Genomic DNA, 13,366 nt, shown 5'->3' with positions numbered 1-13,366 from the left:
AAAGAAATTAGAATTGAATGTATGAAGAAAAATAAATGAAGAGAGATGATGGCTAGTTGTTGGCTTCCCATTTGTTGGTGGTGAGGGTGATGTAGGCCGCGGCTTTCTTATCGATGCCGGGCTCAGCCACCCACCGCCCTCTGTCTTCATCGCTCGGATACACCTTGTAAGCCTTGACATAGTCGTCGGCGTCCCCTCTTTTTGATTTCTTGCTTTTGAACAGACCAAATAGAGAGAATTTCTTCTGCTGCCTGCCGTTGCCGTTGCCGTTGCTGTTGCCTGCCATCTCTCTCTTTCTTCTTATTTATCAGATAAGAGAGAGAGTGAGATAGAAAGAAAAAGTGTGAGTTATATTGTTGTGTATCGCTGTGGTATTTATACAAAGTGGAGGTGGAATATGCCCACCCGCTGTTTTTCAAATTCATCACTATTTTTCAACTTTTCTTATACTTCCATTTCAGCTTTCAAAAAATTACTGTATACTACTAGTACTCCCTCCGTCCCACATAATTTGGGACACTTTGACCGGGCACGGGTTTTAAGAAATATAATGAAAAGTGAGTTGAACAAGTTAGTGGAACGTGAGTCACACTTTTATATATTAGTTTTATAATTAAATGTGAGTAGGAATGAGTTAGTGGAATGTGAGGTCCACTACCAAAAATGGTAAAAGTGAAATGGGTCAAATTATGTGGGACGGCCCAAAATGGAAAACTGGGTCAAATTATGTGGGACGGAGGGAGTATTTATTAATGTTAATAATTCCATTATATATTCCTATACAATATAGTTTATTTTTGTATACACTTACCGAATATGTATGATTAAATATAATTTCTTTAAAATTTATGTGAACGTTCATTTCTCCATCTAATGTTTATTGAAATTAGTGTCCTAAAGATATGAGACGGATTTTAAATTGTGGAAGGAGTAATATAAAAAGGGATATTGACGCCTAATATCATGAAACTTTTAAAAAGTTAGATTTTTCCCACGAACTTTAAAATTGGAAAATAATATCACGAACTTTACCCCGACTTTGTTATTTCCCACCAATGAAAAAATCCGGTAAATAATATTATGATACGGATTTTTTTCGTAATTTCTCGACAACAATTTCGAGAGCTTCAAGATTTTCAATCTTTGAGAATAGGTTTTCTCCGAATTTGTTCTTCAATCTATTAATATAGTCGGAATTTTTTCATTGGTGGGAAATAGCAAACACAAGGTAAAGTTCATGATATTATTTGTCAATTTCAAAGTTCATGGGAAAAAACTAACTTTTTGAATGTTTCATGATATTAGGTGCCAATATCCCTATAAAAAAGGATTATGTTTATTAATTACTACTTGTAACTGATTTGGATTTTGCAATCAAGATCGGTTTATCACCCATAAAAGGATTATGCTTATTAATATGAAGAAGTATCCTGTATCGATGAATCTTGTTGTATGAATTGGATGGAAGATATTGCATCTCAATGTCACACCTGTATAAGTTGCAAATTAAAAATATATTCCATGTAAAATCTTTTGTAACACACACAATTTGATTTGACCAAAGTTTGGTACTTATTGGCTACTAAGTTTTACATATCTAATCCAATTTTATGTGGAAATATGTTGGTTGATCTGATAAATAACATAGTTTCAAAAATACTCATTCGTGTAAATTCAAAGGACAATAATCAATATTATAATACTATGAAATTCCTTTCTTTAATTTAAAATTCTCCAATCCAATGCTTTTACAAACATCCATTGTACAATAAAAAAGTGTGGTTAAGAGTAATATAATGTTAGTAGCTAGAAAAGCGATACGCGCTGAGCTGAATATTTCGACCAAAAGAATATGTAATTTCAACCAATGGCTCCCATTAAATTTACCTAATACATGCTTTGCTTAGCTTAGACCAGGCCAAGAATATATGTTGTTGTATCCTTTTTATTTTTTTAAAAAAATAATAATTTTTATTCTGGTGATTAATTCACGACAGTTTTTGTCTATTTCCTAAACATTGGTTTCTATGAAATCATTGAATTGACCCCTTTTATTCGAATTTTGTCACTGAAATTGATTCGGTGTGATAGGATGGATGTAAATTAATTTAGTAAAGAAACTACGTATTCCAGTCTATATTATGGGAAATTTCCCTACTAAAATGTCATTTCATCAAAAAAGCAAAAGCGCATTCAAACATCAAAATGCCTTCCAATTTATTTTATTCTCAACTCACACTACTCAACAACGTACCACATAATTCACATACTAATAATTTACCATCTTCTTCAACGAAATAATGTTATAGCCATTCAAGATGTGCACTAAATAATTCATTATAACGTGCAAATTATACAAGGTTCTTTTTTTTTAATTAGGAATCGTGTACCAATTTTAAATCAGCAATATTCATCACAGAAATAGAATAGTAGGAAGGTTAGGTATTAATCTATAAGCAGTAATTTTTTGTCTAATTAACCATTAATAGACTAACATTTAGTCTTCCTGATTTGCATAGTTTATTAAGTACCCTAACATTGAAGTCCTAGTAGTTAGGTATCTGAAATTCATAACTATAAGTCTAAAAGCTACTTTATCTTGAAGAATATGTAAACACATAATCTTTTATCGGAGTGTCTTGACCGGAACAATAGAACAATATTGTAATTTATTACTACGAAGAAATTTATACACGAAATGAAATACTACTATTTTATAATATAATTATTGAAACGTATAGTTATTTATAAAAATAGTAAAAGAGAAATAAGATACTAATACATATCACAAAATAGTAATATCAGACATTTAATGGGGACGATTTATCCCCACATCGTCAAAATTGTTAACTCAAGTTGCAAGAAAAGCCAATTAATTAAACCTCTACACATATTATTAAAACATTCATTATTTTGTAATAATGAAATATCACAAAAAATCCTTACTAAGAATCAAAGAATTAAGAAGTGGAAAAGCCATGAAAAAGGAAAAGGGTCAAAAGAAAGTAGAGATCTCTTTTTTGAATGATTGAATTGATGTATTGCCAAACTTTTTTCTTTAGAAAGCTAAGGGCTAATTTCATTTCAGCTTCCAAAGTTGCCTTCAAGCTGTCTACCTTTTGGGATTCTTATAAAAAGAAAAACTAAAACAAAATAAGTATCTCAATTAATTATATCCAACTTGTACTTAGCAACTACGGAATTCATGCTCCCATTTTGCTTTTCACTAAATTACTATTTTCACATTGGTTAGATAGTGAGAATTTGCTGTCTTAGCTTTAGTTTTATTAATCTACTATTTTTAGAAGAGTTTTTTGAGTAAAGGTTTAGTACAATATACTGTTAGGCTGTCTAAGATATCGCGTGATCGAATTAGTTTCTTTCCTACTATTTCTTCACGCCTCTAAACCAAGAATATTTCTAGCTATGTTAATTAAATATATACTACTCAATTGTTGGATTAATTTAATCACATATCTAATTATTGGTTCGATCTCATCTTACTAGTACTACTTCGAGTTGTTTATATCTTTTACTTTATAGCACTTCTCATTGTAAGAAATCTTATGTTTTTGGGCAAGCTCCCTCTCAAATTATTTTTCCAATGTCTATCTATATGATATCCACCACTATTACGTGATTTTGGCGGGGATAGCAAAAAAAATTATACTCCAAATAAATAAATAAAATACTCATAGTACCAATTTTCAGCGGTGTGTTAGACACTAAAATACAATATCTTAGTAGTTACATAGTTTTTGAAGTATTGTGAGATTTATAAATGTTTCTTATAGAGTTGTGTCATCTTATATATAGATAATTGGCTATTGTGTGTCACAAAATTTGGAAGGGTGTGAGATTTTTATTAGGGTTGTTGGAAAGAAATCAAAGAAGAACCAAATCACAAGCAAATATTCACGGAGATATGAAATTAATTGTAATTACCGTGCAATAAGGAAACGAGTACTAAGGTAAATCTTACCATATTTTGTAGAGGCTCCTCCCTATATAGAACATTGTAAATCCGTGACAATACTCAGAATTGAATAAAAAGAAAGCCTTTTAACATGGCATCAGAGCAAGGCTCAGAAATAATTTCATCATAGCCTTTGTTTACCTCTCTCGACCTAAAGGCAGATTAAGCCATGGCCGACGAAACCAAACCCCCAGTTCAAGACGACCACAAGCTACGGGTCAGCAAGAATGTGACCGTGGCAGTAAAGCTCAACGGGACGAATTACTCCATATGGAGCCGACTCATGAAGATCCAAATCGGGAGTAGACGAGTACTCCGCCACATCAACGGCAGCCCGCCACCACCCGAACCAGGGGCGGCTGGCTACACGGAGTGGGAGGAGACGGATTTAATCGTCTTCTCATGGATCCTTGACAATATCGAGACCGATATTGTCATCGACTTTGCTCACCACCAAACGGCGGAGGCGCTATGGAAGAGCCTAGCCGTGACTTTCGAAGCCACTTCGGATCCGTTCCTGCTATTCGACCTGGAGGAGAAGACGGAAAACATTAAACAAGGAGAACAAAGTCTCGAGACGTATTGGCGACACCTACACGGAACCTGGATCGACGTGGACCGGTGTCAAGAAAAACCGGTCACGTGCTGTGACAAAGGAGTAGGGCAGTTCCGGAAATACATCGAGACACGCCGGCTATTCAAGTTTTTGACCGGCCTCAATCCAAAGTACGACCAGATGAAACGAGAAGTCCTCAAGGATCAACCATGCCCCTCAGCGGAGGTTGCATACGGCTGGATTAGACGAGAAGCCGCACGGCTAAGAATTATGCCGGCAACAAAATGGGGTACCTGAGAGAAAAAATAGAATTCTTCTTGAAATAACTAGAGCTTTGTTTTTTGATTCCAATGTCCCCAAATTTCTTTGGCCGGAGGCAGTAGCTACCTCGGTCTATCTGGTAAACCGTCTTCCCACCAAAGTGCTTGATATGAAAACACCTCTCCAAGTCCTCACGAAACAAACAAAGGTCCCTGAACCCCTCACTCTTCCGCTCAAAATCTTTGGCTGTTCTGTCTATGTGCATATCCCAAAACACGAACGAACTAAATTTTCTGCCTGCGCTGTAAAATGTGTTTTTCTTGGGTATGGGATAAATCAGAAAGGATATAGGTGCTATGATCCGTCATCTAGGAAAATAATCACCACTATGAATTGCAATTTTCTTGAGTCCGAGTATTTTTACCAAACCCAGCTTCGGGGTCAGGGGGAGAATGATGAAGTTAGGAATAGCCTAGGAAATGTAAATGGACCCCCAAGTTGGTTGGTGCCTCAATTAAGCAACTCCACCGTGGAACCAACAGAACAAGCTAGCGTCACCGCCGAGCAGGTCATGTCTGCTGTAGATCCTCCTCAGCCAACCGCGCCTCCATCCAATCCTCCTCCAGTGATATCTGAGGTAACTCCTGAATCCGATCCTGAGAATACATCTATTACCGCTGACAATTCTGACACAGAGGAAGTCACTGCCGTCGATGGAGACACTGGCCGGTATATTCTTCCTCACCGCAGTACTCGAGGAGTTCCGCCAAGGAGGTACAGTCCGGAGAAGATCGGGGCTAAAAGCAGATACTCAGTAGCCAACCTTGCTAAAGCCAATCTCACCGAAATGGCTAAAGCATTCACGGCCGCCCTATATGAAGAAGAAGAGATACCTCAAACAGCAGAAGAGGCTATGCAGATACCCCATTGGAGGAAAGCAATGATGGTGGAAATGAATGCCCTGACAAAAAGTGAAACATGGGACATATGTACCAAACCAGAAGGAGTGCGAGCCGTAGGATGCAGATGGGTCTTCACCATTAAGAGGAGACCTGATGGATCGATTGAAAGATACAAGGCGAGGTTAGTAGCTAAGGGGTACACTCAGACCTATGGGGTTGACTATGCAGAGACGTTCTCCCCAGTAGCCAAAATGAACACGATCCGAGTCCTGTTCTCTATTGCGGCCAACAAGGAGTGGCCCCTTCACCAGTTCGACGTTACTAATGCATTTCTACATGGAGAACTTTCAAAGCCAATATATATGGAAGCCCCACCAGGGTTCTCTGAAGATTTCAAGGGCGGACAAGTGTGTAAACTCAAGAAGACGCTATATGGATTGAAACAATCTCCTCGAGCATGGTTTGGGAGATTCACCGAAGTGATGAAGAAGTATGGGTACAAACAGAGTAACTCTGATCACACTCTGTTTCTAAAGAAGAGGGGAGGAAAGATCACCTGCCTGATCATCTACGTGGATGATATGATCCTCACCGGCGACGATGAGGAAGAAATCAAGATGTTAAGGCAGAACCTGTTCTCAGAGTTTCAGATGAAGGATCTCGGATTACTAAAGTATTTTCTGGGAATTGAGGTGTTGAGATCGAAGAAGGGGATCTTCATTAACCAAAGGAAGTATGTGCTCGACCTGCTAGCGGAAACGGGGATGCTGGACTGCAAGCCAGCAGATACTCCTATGGTGCAGAATCATGGGCTACAGATAGTAGAAGGAGCAGAACCTACTCATCGTACGAGATACCAACGCTTGGTTGGTAAGCTGATCTACTTGTCTCATACAAGGCCTGACATTGCATACGCAGTTGGAGTTGTGAGTCAATTCATGCACAAACCTCAGGCAGCTCATTGGGAAGCAGCAATGCGGATCGTTCGATACCTAAAAGGAACTCCGGGGCATGGGGCGATGTTTAAGAAACATGGTCATATGGACATATACGGATTTACAGATGCTGACTGGGCTGGAAACCCGAATGATCGAAAGTCAACCGCAGGGTACTTCACATTCGTTGGTGGAAATTTGGTCACCTGGCGAAGCAAGAAACAAAAGGTGGTAGCATTGTCAAGTGCTGAAGCAGAATTCCGAGGGATCAAAAGTGGATTGACTGAGATCCTGTGGTTAAAGAGGCTAATGACCGAGTTGGAGTTGGTAACTTCGGGACCCTGCAAACTGTTCTGTGATAACAAGGCAGCTATCAGTATATCTGAGAACCCAGTACAGCATGATCGAACGAAGCATGTTGAGGTCGATCGACACTTCATCAAAGACAACATTGAAGCCAAAATTGTGGAACTACCGTTTGTCAGATCAGAAGACCAGCTAGCTGATATCCTCACCAAAGCAGTGGACTCTCGAAGCTTTCACGAAGTATTGGGCAAGTTAAGCTTGGATGATCCCCTCACTTAACTTGAGGGGGAGTGTTGGAAAGAAATCAAAGAAGAACCAAATCACAAGCAAATATTCACGGAGATATGAAATTAATTGTAATTACCGTGCAATAAGGAAACGAGTACTAGGGTAAATCTTACCATATTTTGTAGAGGCTCCTCCCTATATAGAACATTGTAAATCCGTGACAATACTCAGAATTGAATAAAAAGAAAGCCTTTTAACAAGGGTTTTTAGGAAAAATTGGAGGGGATGGGAAGGCGGTGACTATGAAGTATTTGTAATTGATTATACATTAAATATGTTCGACAGTATTGGTATAAAAGGGATTGTTTTATTCAATGATATAATTCTTGTACATAGAGTACTATAATATAGGCCTATGATCTTCTATACAAGGTAATGATATTAATTACAATGATTTAGCATCTTCTATGTTTGGTATAGCATAATTCCCGTATCTTCGGTAATTTGGAGAATTGATATCCGTAATCTTCTCCAACACTCCCCCTCAAGTTAAGTGACGGGATTCCCGATGCTTAACTTACACAATACTTCTCGGAAAGACTTCGAGTTCACGGCCTTAGTCAATATGTCTGCTAACTGATCTTCGGATTTGACATAAGGCATCTCAACTAACTTTGCTTTGATGTTGTCATTTATGAAATGCCTATCGACTTCCACATGTTTCGTGCGATCATGTTAAACTGGATTCTCCGAAATGCTTATCGCCGCCTTGTTGTCGCAGTACAACTTGCATGGTTGTGATGAAAAAAGATCTAGTTCCTTCATCAATCTTCGAAGCCATAGTAGTTCGGTCAGTCCACTCTTAATCCCCCGGAATTCTGCTTCTGCACTAGAAAGTGTCACCACCTTCTGTTTCTTGCTCCTCCACGTTACAAGGTTACCCCCTACAAAGGTAAAGTACCCTGCTTTGGATTTCCTATCGTTTGGGTTCCCGGACCAATCAGCATCAGTGAATCCATGTATCTGTAGATGCCCATGCTTCTCGAAAAGAATTCCGTGTTCAACTGTTCCCTTCAGATACCGTACGATCCGTAGAACTGTCTCCCAGTGCTCTTCTTGGGGTGCGTGCATGAACTGGCTCACGACCCCTACAGCATATGCAATATCTGGCCTTGTATGTGATAGATATATTAACTTCCCCGACCAATCGTTGGTACCTTCCTCTGTCATTCTGGTTTGCCCCTTCCTTTATCTGCAAACCGTGGTTTTGAACCATTGGAGTATCGGCTGGTTTACAATCTATCATCCCAGCTTCAGCAAGCAAATCCAGTACATATTTCTTCTGATGGATGAAGATTCCCTTCTTTGATCGTAGTACCTCTATACCCAAGAAATACTTCAGCGACCCTAAGTCTTTCATCTCGAATTCGCTGAACAGATTCTGTATCATCCCCTGTAAGAATCATGTCATCCACATATATGATCAGGCATGTGATTTTATCCCCTCTTCGCTTGATGAACAGCGTGTGATCAGAATTGCTTTGTCTATATCCATACTTCTTCATCACCTCTGTGAACCTACCGAACCAGGCTCTTGGGGATTGTTTCAACCCGTAAAGAGTCTTCTGCAGTCTACATACTTCTCCTCCCTGGAACTCGTCAGTGAACCCGGGCGGGGGTTCCATAAATACTGGTTTTGGCAACTCTCCATGTAAAAAAGTATTAGTCACGTCAAACTGATGAAGTGGCCAATCCTTGTTAGCAGCAATTGAGAACAGAACCCGTACCGTATTGATCTTTGCCACTGGTGAAAAGGTTTCGGCGTAGTCGACACCATAGGTTTGGGTGTATCCATTTGCCACGAGTCTGGCTTTGTACCTCTCTACTGTGCCGTCTGGTTTCCTCTTTATTGTAAATACCCATCTGCAGCCGACCGTTCTAACTCCTTCAGGCAACCTATCTTTGACCCACGTATTGTTCCTTTTCAGTGCTTTTATCTCGGTCAGCATGGCCTCTCTCCAGTGTTTATGCTCCATTGCCTCTGTGGCTGATTGTGGGATCTCCTCTTCATCATATAGGGCAGCTTCGAATGCCCTTGCCATTTTTGTCAAATTTCCTTGCACAAAGTTTGCTACTCCATATCGGCTTTTCTTTCCAATCTTCTCAGGGGAGTATCTTTTTTGTGGAATTCCCCTCGTGCTCCTGGGGGGAAGGACATATCTTCCAGTGTCACTGTCAACTATGTTAATTTCCTCCAATGCCTCTGCATCTATCGGGTCAGTATCAACCATATGGACATTCGGTTCAGAGATTACCTCGGATATCGGCGAAGTAGGATCGAGGTATTGCGGTTGAGATGACTCACTTGGCGAGACATGCTCGGCGGTAGTGACAACTGGTTCTGGTGGTTCCTCAATCGAAGAATTTGGAAGTGGCACGACCCAACATAGATAGTCCACAGAAGTATTAGACTCATTCTCCCCATGACTACTAAGGTGGGTGTGGTAGAAAAATTCGGTCTCCAAAAAATTACAGTTCATGGTAGTGGTCATTTTTCGAGTGGTGGGATCAAAACATCGATAGCCTTTTTGGTTTACCCCATACCCAACGAAGACACATTTGGTAGCACATGGGGATAATTTGGTTCTCTCGTGTTTGTCAATATGGACATAGACCGTGCAACCAAAAATCTTAGGTGTAAGGTTCAAATGTTGGGGAATTTGGGATTTAGAGGATAAGATATCGAGTGGGGTTTTTCGGTTCAGGATTTTTGTGGGTAGGCGGTTCATGAGGTAGACGGATGTGGCTATAGCTTCTGGCCAAAATGTCGAGGAACTTTGGATTCAATCATGAGGGCACGGGCTATTTCTAGGATTGTCCTATTTTTCCGTTCGGCTACCCCATTTTGTTCAGGTGTATAGGCACAGCAAGTTTGATGGATCATCCCCTTTTCTTGAAATTTTTTTGCCATAGGGTTGTTAACAAATTCCCTCACATTATCGGATCGAAGAGTTTTGATTGAAGTATGAAATTGGGTTTGAACCATGTTAAAAAACAAGACAAACTTATCTAACACCTCAGATTTATGTTTCATGAAATAGATCCACGTCATTCTAGTGCAATCATCAACAAATATAACAAAATATCGAAACCCCTTTCCCCCAATAAAAGGTGCTGGACCCCACACATCAGAATGAACCAAAGAGAAAATAGATTTCACACGAGTGTTCGAAATTTTAAAAGACTGTCGGTGGCTTTTCGCCAAAACACATCCGTGAGCCAGCATCGCACTACCAGTTTGAGCTATCTCGTCCACGTAGTAAAGTCCACATTTCTCAGTGCCACGCCCAAGTATCCTCTTCGTCCGAATATCCTGTAAAATGCAGAAATCAGGGTGCATCAGGAGAGTACAATTCAATTCCCGTGTTACATGACTGATAGACATCAATCGCTGAGATAGAGTCGGAACATATAAGCTGTTCTCAAGGCGCAGAGTATGAGATATTTCAACAGTACCAGACCCTTCTACCGTAATCAATTCCCCACTAGCTGTTTTAATATAAGTCTTGGTAACAGTGCTCATGTTAATAAAATCATTCCTATCCGGAGTCATAGTATCCGTTGCCCCACAATCAAATATTCAACCCTTCGACATACTAGTACTCTTACTCACATGAAATGCAGCGGAAATTCTTTCTAAGGGAGCAAAAGGGTTTTTAGATACAAAATCACATAATTTGTGGCTATCATTCGAATTTTTAGCATGATGGGGGTCAAAAACAAATTTAGAGCAGTCTGGGGGGCCTTTTTGCAAAATATGGGGCTGACATTTAAATTTAGAGCTCTTGTAGGGGTGAAAAACTAATTTGTGGTTTCTGGGGGTTTCAATCGAAATTAAAAGGGGGGTTCTAGGGTTTGGTCTCAAACCAAACCCGATACCTCCATTAGTCTGCGCCGCTCCTTCTCTCCTAGTGAAATTGCCGGCTCCCCGGACGTTGCCGCCGTCGGTTGGGCCTTCTGGGTTATCTCCTGACCCGCGACTTGTTGTTCCCCCACGGTTTCCACTCTGGTTTCGCGGTTGCCCCTCCTCGGTTACTCCGACCGCCATTTTTGCTTGCGGCTGTGCCGCCCTTGTCTTCTGCCTTTCCTCCCACCACTCCGGGTATCCGAGACGTTTGAAGCACGTCTCGTACGTATGCTTCGGTTTCTGGTAGTGGGTACACCAGAGACCGGATTTGTCCGGTCGCCCTCCCGACCGGCTGGTTGCGACGGTGGAGCGAGGCGGTCCCCCGTTCCGATATGGCGGACGCTGACTTTGGGCAACTAATCTGCTCCCAATTCAATCCCCAGATGATGTATTCCCGGCTTCTCCGCCGATGGCTTCGCGGGTGGGGAATGACGATGCCGGTGACATGACTAGACGTCGAGCCGTCTCCGTCTTTACCCATCCGTATGCGGCTTCAACTGATGGGTAGGGATCTTCATTGAGAATGTCGCGCTTGGTGGAATCTTACTCTGGATTCAGTCCGGCTAGAAACTTAAATAGTCGTTTCTCGTTCGAGTGGGTTCGGTATTGGTTCACTCCTTTGTCACAGCAAGTGACTGGCTGCTTTTGGCATCGATCTACATTGATCCATAGCCCGTGGATCTTCCGGTAATACGTTTCTAGGTCCATACTCCCCTGTTTAATCGTGATTATTTTCTCCTCCAGGTCGTAGATGAGGTATTTATCCGCCTTGTTCTCGAACGTGACAGCGAGGCTGTCCCAAAGCGCCTTCGAGGTTTGATGATGGGCGAAATCAGCAATGATTTCATCTTCTATGTTGTCGACGATCCATGAGAACACCACCAAGTCGTCCTCTTCCCAATCATTATATTCCCGGCTTCCGGGTTCTGGGTGCTCTTCCCGGATGTGCGAGTACGCGCCCCTTCCTCCTATCTTGACTTTCATAAGTCGAGACCATAACGGGTAGTTTTTCCCGTTGAGTTTAAATGCCACCGTGACATTTTTGCTGTTCTTCAACTTCGGTTCTGAATTGCCTTTGCTGTCGCCGTTTTTGGTATCATCTGTTTCTGACATTTTGATGTAGGGTTGGTTGCTCTGGTTCTTGGCTAATAAGGGTCGGGATTGGTATATTTTCCGACTATGATGATAACTCTCTGAGCCGAGAGGCAGCCGGCTCTGATACCATGTTCGACAGTGTTGGTATAGAAGGGATTGTTTTATTCAATGATATAATTCTTGTACATAGAGTACTATAATATAGGCCTATGATCTTCTATACAAGGTAATGATATTAATTACAATGATTTAGCATCTTCTATGTTTGGTATAGCATAATTCCAGTATCTTCGGTAATTTGGAGAATTTATCTCCGTAATCTTCTCCAATACTCCATAATAATAAGATAGGAGTGCTAATTTGGGGACCAACAATCGAAAAGTCTCATTATTGTAGAAAGCGAGAGAATCAGTATAATGCCAATAGCTAAAAACAATCATTAATAATAACCTAACCCCAATGCACATAATACGTATCGGAATATATAACACCAATTATAAGTATAAATTATAATTATGCGCATGACATTTATTTCTATAACAGAAGAAGAAGAAGAAGAAAAATCGAATGGATGGAATGTTTTTGGCGTGATTTGCGTGAATTCTTTCCAATTTATAGATCGGCACCCCACCAACTTTCTTTTAATTAAGCATTGTAATTAACTATGATATGGCACTCTTTATCAAACTTTATGAAATATTCTCGTGTGCAAGGTTGTATCCATTTCATTTGTTGGTCATTTAACTAGTTGGATACGTTCGCATTAAATAAACTTTATTCCATAGTAAAAAATTACTTGCGTGCATGTAATAAGGCTTTTGAGAACATAATTAATGTTAGGATCGTCGACTGCAACATTAGTTTGATATTGTTCGCTTTGGGTCAAGCCTCACGGATTTGTTTTTGGGTCACTTCCAAAAGGCCTCAAACTAATTGGGGTTGGACATGAATTATATACACCTTCCAACTTTCCTCACTCATCCGATGTGGGACGGGTTTGTAACTCAACAAACCTCCCCTCAAACCGAGACCACAGCGGAAACGCAGTTGACACGAACATGGGTCGTTCCAACCCTGGCCCCTGGGTCATCCTGGGCCTGACTCTAACCCGAGTCCTTCAGGGCCCGACCCTAACCGGGG

The 13,366-nt window shown here is 40.6% G+C and overlaps 1 protein-coding gene across 1 annotated transcript; it reads right to left on the bottom strand.

Moving 5' to 3' along the window:
• Positions 1-7,899: 7,899 nt before the first annotated feature.
• On the bottom strand, positions 7,900-8,394 carry LOC121754726 (secreted RxLR effector protein 161-like). Its single transcript, XM_042150040.1, has one exon. The coding sequence runs from the start codon at positions 8,392-8,394 to the stop codon at positions 7,900-7,902; it is 495 nt and encodes a 164-aa protein (XP_042005974.1).
• Between the last annotated feature and the right edge of the window lie 4,972 nt (positions 8,395-13,366).

This window comes from Salvia splendens, chromosome 11 (assembly GCF_004379255.2).
Source record: "Salvia splendens isolate huo1 chromosome 11, SspV2, whole genome shotgun sequence".
NCBI lineage: Eukaryota > Viridiplantae > Streptophyta > Magnoliopsida > Lamiales > Lamiaceae > Salvia > Salvia splendens.
This window is presented reverse-complemented; position numbering and strand designations above follow the sequence as displayed.